Source organism: Haliotis asinina, chromosome 9 (assembly GCF_037392515.1).
Source record: "Haliotis asinina isolate JCU_RB_2024 chromosome 9, JCU_Hal_asi_v2, whole genome shotgun sequence".
NCBI lineage: Eukaryota > Metazoa > Mollusca > Gastropoda > Lepetellida > Haliotidae > Haliotis > Haliotis asinina.
This window is the reverse complement of record NC_090288.1, coordinates 34762285-34783749: the sequence shown is the minus strand read 5'-3', so window position 1 is coordinate 34783749 and position 21465 is coordinate 34762285. Positions and strand designations below refer to the sequence as shown.

The 21465-nt window shown below is 39.4% G+C and overlaps 1 protein-coding gene across 1 annotated transcript; it reads left to right on the top strand.

The window, feature by feature from the left end:
- Positions 1-10198: 10198 nt before the first annotated feature.
- Positions 10199-21025, top strand: LOC137296591 (kelch-like protein 26). The gene is made up of 2 exons (XM_067828405.1): positions 10199-10258; positions 17657-21025. Exon 2 carries the CDS (start codon positions 17665-17667, stop codon positions 19465-19467), a length of 1803 nt encoding a protein of 600 aa, XP_067684506.1. The 5' UTR covers positions 10199-10258; positions 17657-17664; the 3' UTR covers positions 19468-21025.
- The last annotated feature ends 440 nt before the right edge of the window (positions 21026-21465 follow it).

Genomic DNA, 21465 nt, shown 5'->3' with positions numbered 1-21465 from the left:
GCTGTCAGTGTTACTGCTTGACAAGTATTAGATGAGCCAGCGCGGTGAATGACAAGCAGGCGGGGCAATCAATCTGGACGAATACATTTGGTTGCTAGATTAAGCACGTGCAATACATGCTGACCGTGGCGTCAAATCAATACCGCTACTGTTTAACACGTGTCTCGTAGAGTAATGTAGTTCAACAAAACACCATTACGACACGATTCGCACGAGGAAATTGAACTTTTCGAATATTTCAAAGACAACCTGTTTCCCTCCAGTTTCAAACTGAGTGTTCCGGAGGGCGTTCCCATATGTGCAAATATTGGGGTCGTTTGTCAGGTCATGGCTCATCTAACACTTGTCAAGCAGTACTTTGTAAGACATCCTTATTCATTCTGAGAATTCCCAGTCTTCACATGGAGACATGGATATATCTTGAGAAATGATGTTTTACAGTGCTTTTACAATCTTTCAGTGGTTTTACTTACACAATTACACTCAACTGATAATCACTTAGCAAACACTGGGTCTCACTAGGTGCACGTTCTACCCTTACTTCGTCCCTAGCAACATCATTCAACAATGTGAATCGTTTGACACGATACAGTGGATGACGTACAGCAGGTCCCATAGGGCTGCTGGTCCCATAGCGCTGGTGCAACATAGAGCGTTCCATCCATGTTTCATGTCAGCACGGTGGGGCATGTTTAGCATGTCCTCTGAAGCACTGAAGCAAAGGCCAATATCTTCTTGTCACCATCAATGCACTGGGCTTGCTGTCCATCATTTGTCTGAGTCCATGGTTCTTGGGTTGAACGTTTGTAGAGACTTGGGTAGGTTTGGTAGGACTATGCTTCTGTGGCGGCAGAGGGAGGACTTGACACTCAGAAACGATCGTACAGACGCTAGGTCGTTCAGCTGCCGAATGGATGTGACGTCCTTCTCTACACGCTGACTCTGCTAAGGAGTCGGACCTCACCTTCAGATTCCACTGGGACATGGTCGTGTGGTGATGTTGATTTCACGAAGTCTCCAGTTGTAGAACAACGGCCTTTGCAAGCAGAATGTATGCACTTCCAATGTACTGTGGTATGTTGAATGACGTTGAGGCGATATCGTTTTCCAGCAGAGAAAACTTGCTGCCCTACTGCTTGAGAAGTGATGGATTCAACGCGCTGGACATTTGCCATTGGGTGATGGATGCGGATGTTCAAGTGGAACAAAGGCCATTCTCCGTTTTTTCACAGGTACAAGATTAATAAGAAAGGTTGAAGGGGTAAAGAAATGAAATAGGTCTAAACTGATATTTACATTCCATGAGATAATGTCTTTGGTGTTACCACCATTAATCACCAAATACAAATACGCAGACATTTTATTCAGCATTACGCAGCATCAGATTTTCTTTACTTTCTTAACATTGTATGAAAGTAGGCATAATTTATTTATGACAGTTTTGTTTGTTGACGACGATGAGCTGACAAAACTTTGTTGTGATAGGTGTTTCAAATATTTATCCAGAAATTTATTAATCATATCAAGGTAAGCTTTACAAAATAGTGTAACATGTATTTCATCTTCAACTGAATTTAAATTCCTTTTTTTTTGGCAAAAAGGACAAAATCTTGACTCATAAGGGTATTGTTTTACCTACCGATCTCCGAACTTCTAAACTTAAACTTACCATTACTAAATCTTGTCAAACAATTTCTTACACGTGGGGTTGTATCTAAACTGAGATAAGTTTCAACATTTAAGAGGGACTTGAAGTAGGGATGAATACCAATTTTGTGAAAGATTATAGGTCAGTCTGTGCTTAATAACAGACAGGAAACCATCAATATATCCAAAATCCTGTGAAATCCAAACAAAGCCAAATCTAAATAAAATATGTTGTGCGTACATATTCATCCAAAAACTTTAACATTAAATAAAACGAATGAGGTAATCTACAACTCGTTTTTTTGTGTCTGTAAATATCAATAAGGGCTTTATTGGCGTGAGAAACAACAGTAGTCTGAGCTATAGTTGTCCATACTTGGCTTGGTGTCAACACAGTACCCAAATAACTACACTATAAAACAACTTCTACCCTTTGTCCATAAAGACTTACAACGCACTCCTCTTCCTCTGAGCTGTTCCATAATTCTACAGGACAAAAAAAATCCTACATTTCCCGCGCTGCCTACAGTATTTTGTCGGCAGTTTGGGATATAAGCAGTTTGGAACTGTAGGCAGTATGGGATCTAACCAAGGGGACTTACTCATAATTACACAATGCCATTCAGAAAGTGCTCAAATGCAACATATGTCATATTTGGGATTTCACTTTCTTAGTAAAGTATAAATTCTAGTACGTTTTGGTTGAGTCCCATCCGGGATTCGAGCCCGCACCTTCAGAGTCAGACACCTAATCACCAGGACACAAAGTCAGCCGCCTAGCCCGCTCAGCCACCGCGACTTCCACGGTGAGGGAGTGGGTTCGAATCCCGGATGGGACTCAACCAAAAAGTACAAGAATTTGTACTTTACTAAGAAAAAGAAATCCCAAATATGACATATGTTGGATTTACTCATATATTACTCATGGTGCATTAACCCGGAAACACATGTTTATTGCTTACGCAGAGCAGTTGACATGTTTGTATATACAAAGGGACATTACTCATGCATTACAAGTATCCATGACGCATTAATCCTGGGAATGCCGAACTCATTTGGTATACATCGTGGTAGTAATTCTTCATCTCGAACAACGTTGAATCACGGATGATGTACGACACTGTCGGGAATAATGCGTATTCACTCTAACAGCAACCCGAAGACATGTTTTGTATTTTTGTTGTATTGTAACGAGTTTGAACGAGTTAATAGTAGGGAGGGTGGTGGTGCCCCATGCATTGGTGGATGTTGTGTTCTACTACTGTATGCCGGTGGCAGTGCGCCTTGCATAGGTGGATGTTGTGGTGTGCTCACGTATGCCAGTGGCTGTGCGCCATGCATTGGTGGATGTGATGGTGGTGTCTCATGTATGAGGGTGGTGGTGCCCCATGCATTGGTGGATGTTGTGGTGTACTCATGTATGCTGTTGGTGGTGCCCCATGCATTGGTGGATGTTGTGGTGTACTCATGTATGCTGTTGGTGGTGCCCCATGCATTGGTGGATGTTGTGGTGTACTCATGTATGCCGGTGGCTGTGCACAATGCATTGGTGGATGTTGTGGTGTACTCATGTATGCAGGTGGCGATGCTCCATGCATTGGTGGATGTTGTGGTGGTGCCCCCTGTCGGTGTCGTTGTGCCATCCATTGGCGGATGTGTTGGTTAGGTCTCATGTATGCCTGTGGTTGTGCCCCATGCATTGGTGGATGTTGTGGTGTACTCATGTATGCCGGTGGCTGTGCACAATGCATTGGTGGATGTTGTGGTGTACTCATGTATGCAGGTGGCGATGCTCCATGCATTGGTGGATGTTGTGGTGGTGCCCCCTGTCGGTGTCGTTGTGCCATCCATTGGCGGATGTGTTGGTTAGGTCTCATGTATGCCTGTGGTTGTGCCCCATGCATTGGTGGATGTTGTGGTGTACTCATGTATGCTGTTGGTGGTGCCCCATGCATTGGTGGATGTTGTGGTTTACTCATGTATGCTGGTGGTGGTGCGCCAGGCATTGGTGTATGTTTTGGTGTCCCATGTAATGCCGGTGGTGGTGCGCCAGGCATTGGTGTATGTTTTGGTGTCCCATGTAATGCCGGTGGTGGTGCGCCATGCATTGGTGAATGTGGTGGTGGTGTGTCATTTACATGTATTGTGGTGTACGATGTTGAGATGATTTTGTTACTTTAAACAAAACGTAAACCAGACATAGTGAAATTAATATTTCGAATCCACGTCGTTTTATCTTGCAACTGAAAATTTAAGTCTTAGAATTTTATTCGACTTAGGATAAAAGTTGTTTAACAAACGATTATAGATTGAAATCGTTATTACTGGTTTGTATTGCAAGGAGGTAAGCGCAGCAGTTATAATAGTGAAACAAGAGCACGTGCGGTACATGATGAGCGTTAACTTAGACCAACCCAACTTCTCGACGTTTTATTAAATGTGCACCCTAAACCCCATGTAATACAAACAAAGAAAGTGATTTGAAACTATGATCGTTTGTTTAACAACTTTCATCTTAAGTTGAATAATATTTTGAGAATTAAATGTTCAATTGGCAAGGTATAAAATTATAAGACATTTGCCATCGTAATTTCATTTTATTCGATTTACGTTTTTGCTTAAAGAGACATTCATCGGTACGCTTTCACGGCAAACGGACTGTAATCGCAGAATAACACGAGTGAGTCACGAAAGTGATGAGCAGTTATAAGCACATCACAATTTACAACATTCCCACCCACGGACGACAGTTTGTTTTAATTCATTTACATTGAATGTTCCATACACCTAGGTCACTTTGGGTTTAACTTGTAACTTTAAATTTACTATGGGTTATACCTGTATTGTATTAGCCGTTGATTATGTTTTAGCTATATTGTCTTACATAAATAAATCTGTAATTAATGAAAGAAAATTTTGTTTCGTTTTGTTTCAATAATGAATATTACCAGGTCTTACTTGGCTCACGCTAAATAAGAAAACATGCCTTTGTGCAAACACTTGTGATTGAGGTGCTTTCAATAGCTCTAATCCTTTGTTTCGGGTTCGGCGACTGGGATTAGGTTGCGTAAGCGAGCGACCCGAAGCGAGCGACTGAAGCCCGCTTGGAGTTTGAGCACCCACCTATAGTGATGTGAAATATTCGTCGTGGGGACAGAAAGTCTTGAAATCCTGTAGAGGTAGGACGACTTCAAGGATTCTTCGGAAGGGCGACAGAGGACCAGACAGGTAGGTGTTTCCATATGTATTTGGAAGAAAATATGCATCTTCATGGATATTTGTTTAATATACAGTGCACACTCATTCTCTCATAGTACACAGCCATTTAGGTATAGATCGGAAAGGTTGATACTGGTTTCTGCATGTAAACGGAGTGGTAGTGTAGCCTAGTTGTTCAAGTGTTGGCACGTCATGTTCAGTGTCAGTGTTCGAGTCCTCACTTAAATATTATGTCCCACGCCCACTTATGAGGCCCGTCGTTGGAATATTGCCCAAAGCGGCAGAAAACCACACTTACTCGCTGTTGTTAATCCAATCTACATCCGAGAGAAATGTGATTACTGATGCTTATGCATGACTCATTTCTTTCAGACGCAGGAACCCTGGCACACTCTGGATTTGGTGTTGTGTCACTCTAAACCCTTCCACCTGGACTTTAGTACACTGACTTTCCGAGGGTCCGATGGGATGAGTTTTTGTCTCATGGTGGCTCCATTGTGCGTCTGCTCTCCGCGTAGCCCCCTGCCGATCGTACATGGAGTAGGTTCGGTGCTAGGGCCTGACTGTACAGTCAGGATGGTTGTTACAGCAACCCAGCTAGTTTAGGGTTGGCACACTGGTGGCCCCAGTCTTTTCAGCACCCCCAGTAGACCCAATGCTGACTGCACTTGACTGGTAGATTAGGGGTTAGTGTAGATAGGGCCCCCTTCGCGCGTGCCCTGTACGATGCTATCTATAGATAGTATAACTTAGTGTTAGCCCACCATTCCGTCCTTCAATAGGTAGTTCGAGACAAAGCAAGTCCCGGATGGTCACTTTGAAAGTCAGTGTACTGGCCACCTGCTGGTAAAGCATTCACTATTTCAGTTTAAAACTTAACTTAAATTATAAGCCTCCACTATACCCTGGAGTATAGAGTACTATCTACGGCTCTGCCCGATAAATTTATTACCTCCCTTTGCTGGCTCCGCCTTCTCACAGTAGCCAATCAGCTAGGCCGTCGTTATAACCGAGCTTGCCAGTGTCAACAAAGGTAGCGGTCGCAACTGCGAAGGTTTGCTCGCAGTGCGTCCCAGATTTTAGGGAAATCATACAAACAAATTGACAGGTCCGAAACATTAAAACAACATATGCAAGAACGCCTTCTACTTCTTCCAGAGAACCTCTGCATGGTTTCTGTTGCCAAGTATAATCGGTTAGATAATTCAAAAAACGAAAGTGAGTTGTGATTGGTTCGCTCAACTTCCTAGCGTAGACACCTGATTGGATCAAAAGACAGTCAAGGGAGGTAATATATTTATCGGGCAGAGCCGTAGATGCGTCCAGGGTATTTTGGAGACCTATCGGAACGTATACCCTGGAGATATCGAGGATGTTAATCAGTGGGCTAGCTTTCTTATTCATAGAGTTTGTATAGATATTCCAGTAACAGCTATTTTGAAGGGTCAAGCTTAGATGCTTATAAGTATGCACGTCTCGAGTTTTCACTACGTCCATTTTAAGATGAGGTTTGATGCATTCAGTTTTCTGTTGAACTGTATTGATTTTAAGATTGAATGAAACCATCCCATTCTTTGGTCCAATTTGAAATTCTTGCCAAGTCATTATTTAAGCAGTCTGCAGCTATGTCAGCGTCATCAATTCTAACGTATAAACACGTGTTGTCTGCAAAAAGTGTAATATTACTAGCATTATCACCCTAAAATATCATTAATATTTATTATGAACATTAAGGGTCCTAAGACTGATCCTTGGGGGACGCCTGCTAATACTGGTCTATGATTTGATGTGTGTCCATTAATATTACAACTCGCTGGGTTCTGCCATTCTAATAACTTTCAAACCACTTTAGTAGATTGCTTTGAATTCCACAGGATTTCAGTTTATGAAGGATTCCTTTCAAGACTTTATCAAATACTTTGCTAACATCGCAGAATACCCCTCTTACACGTTTTCCATCATCCAGTGCTTCAGCTATGAAATAATACAGATTCAGAGATTGGTTAGCTGGTTATTTGTCGAGTCTCCGGGAGTAATACCAGATTGGAGAGTTGACAGTAGGTTATCACCTCTCGGAAAATCATATTCATGTTTAAAAATACACTTTCAAATACTTTACCAATACAACTTGTTAACTCTACCTTTCTATAGTTAAGTTAGAACAATTGTATACATTACCCGTTTCGTGGATATGGATTACGTACGCTTCTTTCCAGAGGGTGGCGAAATTAGACAGCTCTAATGACAAATTGAACAAATTAGTAAGGATCGGGGCTATTGAGCTGGCACCCGTGTTCGATACTTTGTTTCCGATTTTATCAGGGCCCGTTGCTGTGGTAGTAACTACAGACATCAATAGATCCACAACTTCCCCAGTCTCCAATGTTATACAGTCAAGGTACTTGAGACGGAGGGTCGTCATTAATATTAGTGTGTATCATCATGTTTTCACTTTTAGTGCGGCCAAATCCAATATTTCATAACGTAGTAACTAAAATATCCCCGACTTTCAGTGCTTTATTTAGTTTGATGACGTATTGCTCATTTGGACTAGCATATTAGAGTACTGAGTAACAGCTATTTTATCTGTTTTCACTCAAATTTGTCAATTGGACTATCTGAGAGCTTGGGTGTCTGACAAATGGAGGTGCGCTCTTGCAGGGGTTTTAACATGAACGGTTTAATGCAGGATTAACTTTAAAACAATATCCGATCCCAGAAAGAAATCTGAACAAACTCGCCTATAGTTACACGCCGTGTGTGTACATGGGTATGTGTGTTTTCCTGAATGTCAACGTGTTAAAAGGAAAATAAAATGAATTCCACTCGCATTTTCTCTCCCACCATCCCCATCCCCCCACCCACCGACCCCCACCCCCAACCCAAGAGCAAATATTTCAGCTTAAGATAAATGACATTCACAGTTAAAACTGGAGAAGGTATCAAATATCTACTGTTCAATGTCAGAATGAACTTCTGGAATCAACTAATACGTGGTCCATGTATGTCAGTCGTGTATACATAATGATGAACATGTAGTATATCTATTAAAAAAAAAATGCATAGAAGTATGTTTATCACGATTAAAAATATTTGGCTGGGTGAAATGATCTAGAGGCGACATCTGCCATATTTGATCTTTCCCCCACTGCTTTTCCCTGCATTCTAAATGGTTCTATAATTTTAATATCCCCTATATAAATGTTATAGGAATTTCGGAAATTGGAAAAACACACCATGTTTGTTCACGTTTAACTCTACAATTTAAGTAGATGATAGAGTGAGATATCTGTACAAATAAGTTCAGCCTAACTAATGTTCAAGTGGTAGAGATAGGAACAGTAATAAAAGGGCTTTATTAAGGAGAGATTAGTGGAGAAATGAGCAATGTGCAGTCCAAAGCGACTTATTTGGTACAGACCATGGCTTTATGCAAATTAGCGTGCGATCATATTGTATTACACAGAGCACTTTTTAAATGCCCAATTTGAAACTAGACTTTGCTTCATTATAAACGTTAGTTGACGTAAAAAATGATAACTTTCATGTTGAAACTATTACGGGTGTACTGTGACTACCATATGTTCTCACTATCCATATAAAAACAAACAGGTTGCAAGGGTCGTCTCAAAAGCAAGACCAGTACTGGTGAAGCAGCCGATGGTTAGGGTCGAGCTGGGGCTGTCTAAGTAAACTTAGTCTCACGTTAGTGGAGTTTAACGAAAAGTATTGAGACTAAGTTTACTTAGACTGAGACTGGGGATAGAGATATCAGCTAAGATATGATAATCCTGTAGGGGAATAAAGTAGGGAAGTACGTGGCATGTCCTGTTATATATAACATTATCCAGTCCTGACGGTCTAGGGATGGCCACGCCGCATATATATTTTGAGACATTTAATCCGATGTTTTTGTGTGGGTATCAGGTATCATACCCTTTACATATCTTAACATAAATTTCAGGAAAGAAAGATATTAAGATGTTAATCAAGAAATTATATATATTCAACACACACTAAAAAGCACAAAATATGTTGGAGGTGACCCCTTGTGGCAGCAGGCAGCGCGGCTGAGGGGCTGAAATGCCATCTATAGTCTGATCTATTGTTTTCGGCAGCTATTCGTATTTTTTCTAGGTTTTGCCCTATTTGTGAGTAACCATACTTTTCTGGATATCCCCTTACACGTCTCACTGAATGACCCAAAACCCTGAGGCGAGTTATTTCGACATGTCCTTTTTGTAGTTGGATAAATTTGAGGGATACTGAGTAACAGTCTAAAAACAGGGGTTTTTTTATTTACGACAGTACTTTTTTTATTTAGGGCTGTGTGCAGAAATCTCACTAACTCAATTCTAATAAAGACGTTGTCAAGAAACAGAAATGTATGTTCGAGATGCATTTCCATTTTCACCAAATTTATGCCAACACTCTCTCCCCCCCCCCTCTCTCTCTCTCTCTCTCTCTCACACACACACACTCTCTAACACTCTCTCTCTCTCCCTCTCGCACACACATACATGTATTATAAATACACATTATCGGCATCTCTCAATAATTGTCTCACTTTCGCCATTTTGTGGAACAGCAACTATTATTTTCAAAGCGGGACTTTGCATCAAAAGGTCAAAATGTAGCGTTAGCTGTCGCAGTGTCGCGCTTTGGTTAATTCTGACACTGTAAGGGCGTACGTTTCGTCTAGGATGCAGATGTCTTTCAGGTTGCGAATGCCTCTTCTAAGAATCCATATGTAGAACAGCACATAAAAATTGTAGAACAACCAACAAAAAGAAAAAAGGAAAAAATAAAATAAAATATCAAAAGTCCCCACAAACAGTGTCCGCCTTTCAATGATAATATGTATATTTTATGTTTAAAGAAAAATCAGCCGTGCGTGACATGTCGTGTTTCGCATTACATTTTAAGGACCATCTTCTGGGGCTTCCGTTTTCTTCAGCTGGTTATATAGGGTTAGGTCACCGACTCTGTATGCTAGAGATTAGGTTCCTTCTTGTAAGAGTCTGGTTTCGAATAACCCCACGTCCCACCAAACGTTCCAGAATTTTATACTTTCCCAAGAAGTGAAATACAAATATATACAACGTAAGAGTACCGATGCCGACAACCAATCAAATTGCTGCGATATAATCCTTTATTTTTTCATTCATAACGTACGAATAACCCATTCAGTTAAGTTATCTCTTTCTGGCTCAAAATTACTACTGAATTAAAAGATATCTTTTTTTTAGAAAGACATTTGATCCACCATCAAACGGCATTCGTCGCTTACAAGATGTGATTTTACTCCCGCAGAACTTCTGCACAGGTGTCTCTTGGAGTTACCTGCTCTTCCTTCCGGAGTCCTGACAGGAAAGGCCGAGTCGCGTTGTCGGTAAGTTGATCCATACAATGTACAAGTATTAGGATGTACACTACGAAACGGGAGACACGTGCATATGTATCAATGCAGGAGCGGAAATATTGTAGAAGTTAATCTAGACATGGCCGAAACAATTAAAACGATTATTGCGTGGGCGTGGCACGCCAGTCCCTAAAATTGCTAACGAACATGTGTGCAGTTGAAGAGTTATCTATTGATACAAACACCACGCGAACTTGGAGTGTATGACAAGTGTGTTCTTGTTAAAAGGGGATTTGCTGAAGTATTTCCCCTAGAGTTATGTCTGGGGCCAAAAAACAAAATAGTAAGAGGTGGTAATAAGTACGAACTACTATTTTAGAAAGATGTGACCTGATTGTTGATCCGAAAACATCAACGATGTACTTTCGATAGTTTGAATTCTGTGTGATCACAGGAGATTTGCACGACTGAGGTCACCAAAGGCAACACTCTCATTAAAAAGCTATTCTGAAAACATTGTATACGTAGGTCACAAAGGCTAACTGTCAGTGTTGATGTATGTATTTGGTTGGATTCATGTAGTGGCAAACGATCCAGACAGTCATGAATGGAGAATATATTGAATTCAGGTTTGCTGAGTGCCCAGACTTGCAGAAGCTGTGTGAGGACGCAAGTGGTTTGACTTGATGTGCAAGCTGTGTTGGTGTACCAGTCTGAGTCATCCAGCCCGGTTGCTCTGTCATTATGTCAGTTAGACAACTTGTAAACTAGATCTAGATCTGGTTCACATGGCTTGGATTTTGTTTTAGAAAACTGACAAATTCAACAGCTGAAAGACAAATACCACCTAATTCCCATAATTCTTCATAACATGGTGTTTAATTCTTTAAAATTAGAATCTTTATGAAACTATTCCATAATTGCTATCATTACTTAAATCTTGATATTAAAACAATGTATGTGTTCCTATGTTTGATAGTATTGATGCCTAATTATCGTTGAATATTCCCTAAATATCCGAGAAAAAATTACCTAAAAACCTAAAAAGTCACAAGAAATCAGCCTATTTTTTGTCACTGATGAATGGTATCGTTGTTATACATGGATTAGTAACAAAACCAGCGCTCTGAAGATTATTTGAAGGCAACCCAGATATAGAGATGAAATATCTGTGTGTGTAAATTAAAACTGCATTCCCCAACAATAGTTTACGTATGATATTGCTGATGATGCAATGTTCAAGTCAGTATCCATAAATAATTCTTTCCATGAATGATATTTCTGATCATGGATCCCTTTAGCCAGCCCAAGAACATTATTCACAATCTGTTACATTTGTTGATAGTGGTGTTTGTTTAGTATCCAGAATAGGATAAGTAAATACATGGACATTTGTGGAGAAATTTTGAATCCTTTCATTCTCCGTCGTTGTTTTCTATTATATAATGTAGATATAAATGTACAAATATTAATGGTTTTCAGCAAATAGGAGTGATGGGGTTGTGTTCACTTGTCAAACTGAAGATCTGGGTTTCATTCCAGACATGGATACATTGTGTGAAGACCATTTCTGGTGTCAGATAGCTGGGATATTGCTGAGTACGGCATAAAACCAAACTCACTCACTCACTCAGCTTGATGTATTATGTGCTCATTCCTTGGGATGCCCTCATACATACGTTTATGCATCGATACATATCATGATACCCATGTCGCGATTTGATACATATCACAGTACCTATTTTCACAGCATTACTGTGTAAATTTAGGTACATTTTGAGCATTACAATTTCGTATTTTATAATTGTCCATGAAAAGATCAACATTTTTTTATATTACAAAAAACATGATACAGTTGCAAAATGTAAATGATGCATGAACACATTTAAACCGATACTTTCAAAACTAAATATCAATACAGTTTTGACTGTATTGATAATTGTAGCACCTTGATGCATTGATGTATTGTGGCATCCCTGCTCATTCCCCATCCCTCTATGCTGCGTCAGCATAACAACCGACATGTACATTAAATACATTTAAATCCATCCTCCCAGATAGCATTCTGACAAAGCTGGCCTGACATCACCAGTTATGTTGGCCAATGTTGACCCAGTGTAATCGTGACCATTGGGCCAGCATTGGGCCAACATTGGCCCAACGTTTGCAAAGAAACGTTGGCCCTATGTTGGTTCAACGATGGTCCAACATTTGCAACTGGATACATTGATGCTTGAACAGGTGCTTGCAAACACCAGGCTGTGGGAGATGTTGCTATTTTATGATAACATTGTTCCTACTGGGATATATGTTGTAGAGTTACTATTGATCAAGGTGAAACTCGTGTGGACCATAACAGTGTAACAGCTGGTGCTCAAGTAATGATGAAGTATGTTGCACTCCTGTCGATGGAAGTCAAAAACTTTTTATTTGTTTGTTCTGACAGGTTCCATTCTCAGAGCATGAGTAACATGTGTTTTTGTCATAATATGCTGAAATTAAAATGTCTGTTACTTGGAAAAGTTTCTGATTAACATCATTGTGGGAATTGGTGAATTTTGTGTGTGTACTTTTAACTACTAGTATTTGGTTTTTATAGATCTTCTATCTTCTACAGATTCTCAGGATTGCTGATCATCAAAGTATGAATGAAACAGTTTAATTTGTTTTTTTTTATGACACATTTTAATATTGTGGATGAGAGATATTAAATATGGTTACTTCCCCTTCCTTATAATAGAATTAATGTTGGCTAGTGGGATTATCCTGGATTATCCACGTAGGATTCAACTGTAAGGAACCCATCTTGTAGAAAGGGGGATCCTGAGAAATTGACAAATGTTTGCACTACAATAAGGGACATAGGTTTGCACAAATTCAGAGTTCATTAGTTGCAAATTAACCTGGAGGTCCCAAGCGAAAACAAATCTGCAGGTATCGATATTCAGTTCTGTTGTGTAAATCTACAGTACAAGAGCTAGCACTGAGCTCTGTTTTTAAATCTTCAAGTGCTGGCATTCAGCTGTGTTTTGTAAATTTCGAATTACTAGGTACGGAAATAATTTTAAGAGGACCATTTAGGAAATGGCAATGGTCAGCTGTTCATAAACAAGCATACAAATTGTCTGCATCCTGTATGTTCTGACTTCCATTTTCAATGAATATCGGATGCTGGATTTCACTGTAGTCTGAGAACTGTTTATTGTCAGACTCATGAATCCCTGCTGATTGGCACACCCATGTTTCTTAAATATTGGCAGACATGTAAATCATTGCCTACTGGCAGACTACCATGCTGAACATCAGTCAGAAATGGAAATTCAAAATAGCTGCTTCTTTCAGTGAGTGAGTGAGTTGTTTCACATCACTTTTAGCACTACTTCACCAATAACACAAGGGTCACCAGAAATGGACATCAGACATTGTGCCATTGTTGGGAATCGAGCCAGGATCTTCAGCATGATGAGCAAACGTTTTACCCACTAGGCCACCCACTGCCCTTCTTTCAGAGAAAATTGTTTTCTTCAAGTGCTGACTATGTTGACTTATGTTCCGTCAGAGATTGAGGACTTCGCAGATAAGACGCAGCCACACCTTGGCTAAGTAGCCACAGCCCTTGTAAAAGATAGTTGGATATATTTACTTGTCTCTCAGGCTAAGGGTGGAGACTAGGGGTGGAATAATGAGATAACCAGGAATGAAAACATTACTTTGGAATGAGACAGACAGGAAGAAATACAATACAAAGTAGGAGGAGTAATGACATGGATGTGAGTCAGTGATTTGGAATTAGACAGGAAGGAATACAATACAAGTTTTTACCTTGCTTTGCCAAAGTAGACATGGACCCTGGAATATTTTTATGGGTCTTTCGGGAAATATGAGTGCAGTGCGATGTAATGAAATAGTGTATTGTAATTTATAAAATATTTCCAAATTACTTTGATTACAGAACCTGTACGTGTGGTTCTGAGTATCCAGATAGATCACTATGTTCTTTTTGTGTATTCTTTCTGTAGCATGGTGCTTATGGGATACACATTTCTGTATTGTGTAAAATTATGGCATTTGAACATTTTCATGGTTTTATAACTTCTTTGTATATGTTAAAACCAAATGAAAAGCAAATTTAGGAGGGACTTTTGTGTACAGTGAGCTCGAGATAGAAAAACAGTTTGCAAGCAAAAGGAAACTGATTCTTATGGCTTTTTGACTGACTTTCTTCTGATGGCTTAACACCCAATAAATCACAGATTGAGACACTAGCATTTAGCCTTTGTAACCTGAAAATAAGAAAATTAACTTTGCCTTTTAACAGGTGTAATGATACAAGAAGTATGAGATATGATATATGTCGCATAATTTTATAAATACACCTGCAATATGATTCATATCCCTAAAAAGTTCTTTTGTTTAAGTTCATATTCTCTCCCTTTAATTGCAGGTGAATCACAATCCAGAATCATTTGGTTTTAAATTTTAGATAGCAAGGACTGGATTTTGTTAAGGAGAATGTTTGAGGGAACTGTGCAAATTTTGCTATTTATATCAACCAGGATCTACACAAACTAGTTACAGAATATTCTTCACATGTTTTTACATCAGTACTACTTGTAAAAAAATTAGATTTATTGTGATGCAGCAGTTGTGAACCAATGCATTATATTGAGAGTGACTGAAAGAGTATGTTTTATGTTGCTTTTAGCAATATTCCAGCAATAACATGGAAACCAGAAGTGGACTTCACAGGTTGTACCCATGTGGGTAATCGAAGCCAGGTCTTTGGTGTGACAAGTGAAAGCTTTAGCCATGAGGCTGCTCCACCAACCTTGTATCGAGAACCTTGTATTGCAATACAATAGTGTATTTCTGCATTGTTCCATCACTACTTCTTATCATTTTGAGAAGGGTAGTTTAGTGGTTAAAGTGCTGACTTGTCATACTGAAGACCTAGGTTCAAACACCCACGTGGGTACAATGTGGGAAGTCCCCAGTGTCTCCTGCTGTGATGTTGCTGGAATGTTGCTAAAAGGAGTGTAAAACCCAACTCAGTCAATCTGTCAGTGTCAGTAGCCACTAGAATAGCCCTGTGAAGTTCAAGAAGTATTTTGGAAGGGAGATTATACTCGTCAGCCGAGTAATCACCTGGATCCTGTCATGAAGATCCGGGTTAGAATTCGATGTCAGCAACTCATGCTTGTTGTGAGATATCACGGTTGACATAAGTCATCGTTCATATCTTAAAACTGGAAAATCCAGAGGTCACATGCACCCCTCCCTATCTTTTCTGATGCCATAATGGTAACTCTCCAGTTTGCCATTACGAGTTATCTTGTGACTACATCAGTTAATGCAAGTTTATTCAAAAGTAAATAAGGCCACCGGCCCATTTTACTTGTAAGGGTATAAAAGAAAACAATCACAATACCTTTAGAGCGCCAGTTGAGTTGAGCATGTGTAGTTATAATAAACACTTACATAAGTACCAGTTACTAACTTAACTACAATAAAGTAGAATAAAGTAAAGTAGAGTATGAGGGAAAACATACTTAATGAGACAGTCACTGGTATAGCTAGTGATATTACAAAGTGGAAAGGTATCTTGTAAGGACCATAAGGCATGGTAATTCATGTATGAATGCACCATAAAGCGATACAACAATAGCATTAGTGTGGAACACCACATGTAATGGATATGCACTGTTATAATAATAACATGTGAGTAAAAACGTTATGTTAACTTTAGCTTTAAAGACTTGCCCACTATTTAATACAAAAGATATACTATACAAGACAGTCTCAATTTTGCTCAATAAATATATTTTTATACTGGAAGTACTAAAGATAATAATACACAGATATTGAGCATCTATAGTCTAAGTATAAATAGCAGTGAAACCAAAAGTATGCCATGAAAACTACTGACAGACCATTTTGCATGTACAAGAGGCAATATATCGATTATATTATTTCACGGAGCAACATAAGAGATACACATAAATCTAAAGAGTTACATATATAAATGCATGTCATTGTTGTATTTCCTTAAATGATTTCCACACCTTATACTGCTGGGAGTACATACTTCAGTCACAGTCAGCTTATTATCAGATTTGTACAGTAGATATATTATATAGAAGCATTACCTTGCATAGCACCAATATAGTGAATACATATAAGTATCGTTCGTTCGTTTGGTAGGAGACCCGTGAAGGTCCCGGGGTAGAATAGGCCTTCAGCAACCCATGCTTGCCATAACTGACGACTATGCTTGTTGTAAGAGGCGACTGACGGGATCGGGTGGTCAGACTTGCTGACTTGGTTGACACATGTCATTGGTTCCCAAATGCGCAGATTGATGCTTATGTTGTTGATCACTGGATTGTCTGGTCCAGACTCGATCATTTACAGACCGCCGCCATATAGTGGAATATTGCTGAGTGCGGCGTAAAATTAAACTCACTCACTCACTCACTCGTTTGGTGGGTTAGGTGTTTTTAAGGTTGCCTTCGCCAGTTGGCATGTCGGTAGACCTAGTATATAAGTATATTTGATGCTTGGTATTTATATATTTCTTTTAAGAATCTGTAAACTTTGTACTACAGGGATACATACTTTACCAAGCTAACAATAATGTATTTTAATATCAGATTTATACAGCAGATATATGTTCACAAAGGCAACAGAACACTATAGTATAGAAGTGGATGACTCCCAAAGTCTAAGAAAAAGTGACATTACAGCAGACAATTTAATATTGAGTGTACTACCAGACCTTTGTAGGTATATGAGCAATATAATAAATGTGATACTTCATGAGGCACCAATGTTGTAAATGCATGTAGATATAGTGAATACATAAGAAAATAGGAAGATACATACCACTCTGTTTTCCCTTGGAAGATTTGATAAAAAGGATACATACTTTTCCAGACAGTCAGTAATATACTTGTTATCAAGTTAACAAAACGAATGCAGTATTACGCAAGATAACAAGGGTAGGGTAATACGGAAAGAAGTACTACTACTGATAAAGCAACTGACAAAGTGGCTACATCAGTGGTATTAAAAGTTTCACGTGTTGGCAGTCAACTCCAGGAAGTAACAAAGAATGCCAGGAGATGATTGCTTCTTGTGCGTGTTTTGTCAATGTGTGATAGTTGTTTTAAAATACCATTGATGTAGCTACAAGATAATTTGTAGTGGCAAACTTAAACGAGTTAATGACAGTATTATCAGTTGCTAATTACCTAATGCTCATCTACAAAATGCAGTGCTTGACTGCATTAAAGTTGCTTGTAATGACAGATGCTGGATCAAGTAACTGACAGGCTAACAAAACCCGCAGAAACACTGGATGTTTGTATCTTTGTGGTGAAATGGTGAATAAAACCTGTGAACTAACTGATGTATGTTTGATTGTTTCAGATCACAAAATGGCACGAATTGTTCTTGAACAGGAACAGAGTTCGATCCCTGGGATGGAGTACATCTACGTAACGGAGACAAAGATCAAATATATCAACACCAAACACAAGAAGGTCACCGAACATATGTATGACCACAAATGTGATGTGAAGCTCAAGGTCGCTCAGACCAGTTTCAAGGCTCACAAAAATGTTCTGATGGAGGCAAGTGATTATTTTTCAGCCATGTTCAGCCATGACATGAAAGAGAAAGAGCAGGGAGTGATAGAGCTGCTCGATATCAGCCCGAGAGGGTTTTCAGTCATTTTAGATTACTTTTATCATGGTCATGTGACCATTGATCGTGATGTTGTTGCTGATGTGCTAGAAGCAGCTCGATTCTTTCATGTTGAGTGGTTGATTGAGGTCTGTTGCAAATACCTTGTGCGTCATCTTGTGCTTGATGACTATGAAGAGGTGCTGCACATGGCGGAACTATTTTCACTTGGCAATCTGAAACCAGCCATTTTTCGATTTTTGGCAGACAATATCCTGAAACTGATTGAAGACCCAAACTCAAACTTTTTGAAAAAACTTTCCTTTGAACTTCTATCTGAGTTTTTGAGACAAGATATCTACATTGATGTTTCTGAGGGGTTCCTTGTAAGTATTATTCTTCAGTGGGTGGAAACTGATCCAGAGCCACGGAAAGAACATCTGGTGCCTCTTCTCAGACTCATCCGCTTCCCACTGATTGATATCGAAGATTTGGGGCTGCTGCCTCCAATAGTTATCAGTAGTCCTGAGATCATGGATGCAGTTGAAGAGGCCAAGCTATTCCACTACGACATCCCTGGACAGGCATTGAAAACGGACAAACGCTTCATGGCCCGTGGAGTCACCACGGTCACAACAGTTATGTCCTTTACCACAGAGCAGAATGTTCTCTTGCACAAAGCACCTGGAATGACAGATTTCATTGTTGAAGAGCTGGGCAGTGCAAATATAGAAACTGATTTTGAAACAACAAAGTTGGCGACAGTTGGCAATTTTTTATATGCAGTCGGTGGATATGATCCTTTGGTTGTCAGTAGTAGAAGACTCTTCCGGTTTGATCCCAAGTATCGTGATTGGATCGAGCTTGCCATGATGGAACAACCTAGGGTGTCCTTTGCAATCTGTAGCGATGAAACTAGGATCTTTGTGTTTGGTGGTGTGGACCACAAGATGTCTGTAACTGGTGATACAGAAAGTGACACGATCTTGTCGTCATCAGAGATGTACATTGCTGCAGACAACACTTGGGTCCCCCTCCAGAACCTCCTGACAGCTTCCTACGATCAGGCAGCAGCTTTTGCTGGAGACAACATCTTTATCTGTGGAGGAATTTCTGCTGAGCCCAATGATTCCATCCCATTGGGGTCTGCCTTCAAGTTGTCCCTTGCCACAGAAACCTGGGAACCGATCAAGGACATGCTTCAGCCACGGAAAGGACACAGTATAACTCATCATAATGGAAAGTTGTATGTCCTTGGAGGGTTCATGTCTACAGAAGACAATACCTTTGTGGACTGTATGGAGAACGAAATGTATGACATCGAGACATGTCAGTGGACTAAGATTATGAGGACTCCTGACTCCATGGGCCATGTCTTTGAAGAGACTTGTGTTCTGAATGATATTATATACTTTGTGGGGAGCATTGACAACAACTGCTTCCTGCACGAGTATGACATATCAGCTGATAAGCTAGAAGAAGGGCCACTTATTGGGCCTTTTGTGAAGAAGTTCTGCATCTTGCAGGTGGCATTGCCTCCTAATGAATTGAAATGAAGGCTTCAAGTGATGTCGATACAGATATGCAACAGATCCAGATCCTCAACGCCATAGTTGGGGATTGTCCTGTAGCCTAGCTTAAAACAAGTAGAGTAATATAGCCTAAGGCTGCAAATATTCACCCAGACCTCGATTCAATTTTTGTTATTTGACGCTTGATTTGATTTGATTTTTTACATTGGAGCCCGATTTGATCATTATCAATTCAATTCTTCATACAAGTAAAAACATCAGATTTCATTGAACTCATAATCGTCAGCATTTTTAGCCTGAAATGTATCTTCAACTAGGTGATGTCTGTTAGCAACAATTCTCATTAAATAATTAGTCTGGCATCAACCAATCATGTTTCACCTTATTTCATCACTTGAAACTGCTTGACTTGTATTTTAAACAACTTTGTGGTTGTGTGGAAATTATTAAAATAGGTATTCAAATATCAAATCGAAATAGTAATAATGGATATCAAAAATCGAAACGAAGGTGTCAGATTTGATGTTCAATGAATCAAATTGTTGCAACCCAAATGTAGCAATGCTTAGCTGGTGAGATTTAGCTGATCCAGATGGTGACAGTTGGTCCTTGACTACTTGAAACACCTATGTGATACTTTTGCTATTTTACAGAGATTCAAAATCCACATCTCATGATCCTAATGGAATCCCAAAAGATTTTGAATGCTTGCTGACTAGAATTTAGGACCTTGCATGGTTTAATTACCATGTTATGAAGATAATATGAACGTGACATGAGAGTGAATGCCGATTCTTGAGACAAGCTGCATGATACTTATGCTTGTGACTAAGATTTATGATTCACAGGATCTGTATGCAATAACAGACAATTACCCAAAAGCTTTTGAAGGTTTGGTGATGAGAATTAAGAAGCTAAAATTAATTCTTCTGACTTTGTTATCAAGATGATGAAGTAGCCAACAGGTAGGTGTGATGGCTATCTCAGTGACTCTCTTCATTTGAATCACATCATGGACACAAGTTACGTAAAAATGTTTATGGTGTCCACCATTTTGTGGCCTTTAAGATAGTAGTATGAATAATAGGGATGCAACGATTCACCAAGGCCTCGATTCGATACAAATTTTGATATTGGGTCCTCGATGCAGTCAGATTTCATTTAACTCTCACAGTCATCCCTTTTTATCATGAAATCCAACGTCAACTTGACGAGTCATTTTATGATTAGACCGACATTCACAAATCATGTCTACTTATTTCAAACTCCCCGAGTTCGAGTCAAAATTATGTGGAAGTAATTTAAATAGGTATTCAAATGTCGAATCAAAATAGTGATAATGGTTATAGGAAATCAGAACTGAGGTATCAGGTTCCATTTCCACGATTTAGATTCCAAATTGTTGCAGCCCTAACATATAACTGTGTTTGGGGATGTCAATGAATCTGATGACTGGGCCATGCCATGAGTGAGTGAGTGAATTTAGTTTCATGCCTCCTTTAGCAATATTCCAGCAATATCACATCTGGGTACATAAAAAATAGGCTTCACATATTGTACCCGTGTTGGTGATTGAACTCAAATCTTGGGTGCGACGAACAAACACTACAACCACTAGGCTACCCCACCACCCTATTTACTACAGCTGAAACCATATGCTGGAATATTTGCTGCATGTGGCATACAATGAAACTCACTCTCTCATTGACATATTTCATTGAAAATTAGTTATCCATCCAAACACCAATGAATTTACTTACCTTCGGAATTTACATGTTAGTATCTGAGCGTCATTACTTTTTTCCTTGAACATTTTGGAAAGCGATATACGTCTCATCTTGTTTTGTCAGGATACTTGTCAGTGGAGTAAGCAAATTCAACCATATTGGAATGATTTTTGACTGCTTTGTTAGTTTGAATGCAATGTTCCATCTGGATAATGGTGACCTTTTAGTTAGTTCAGTCATTGATATCGTGAACATTAATCTAGGGTTCAGACGTTGGGACAGGTAACAGTGATGG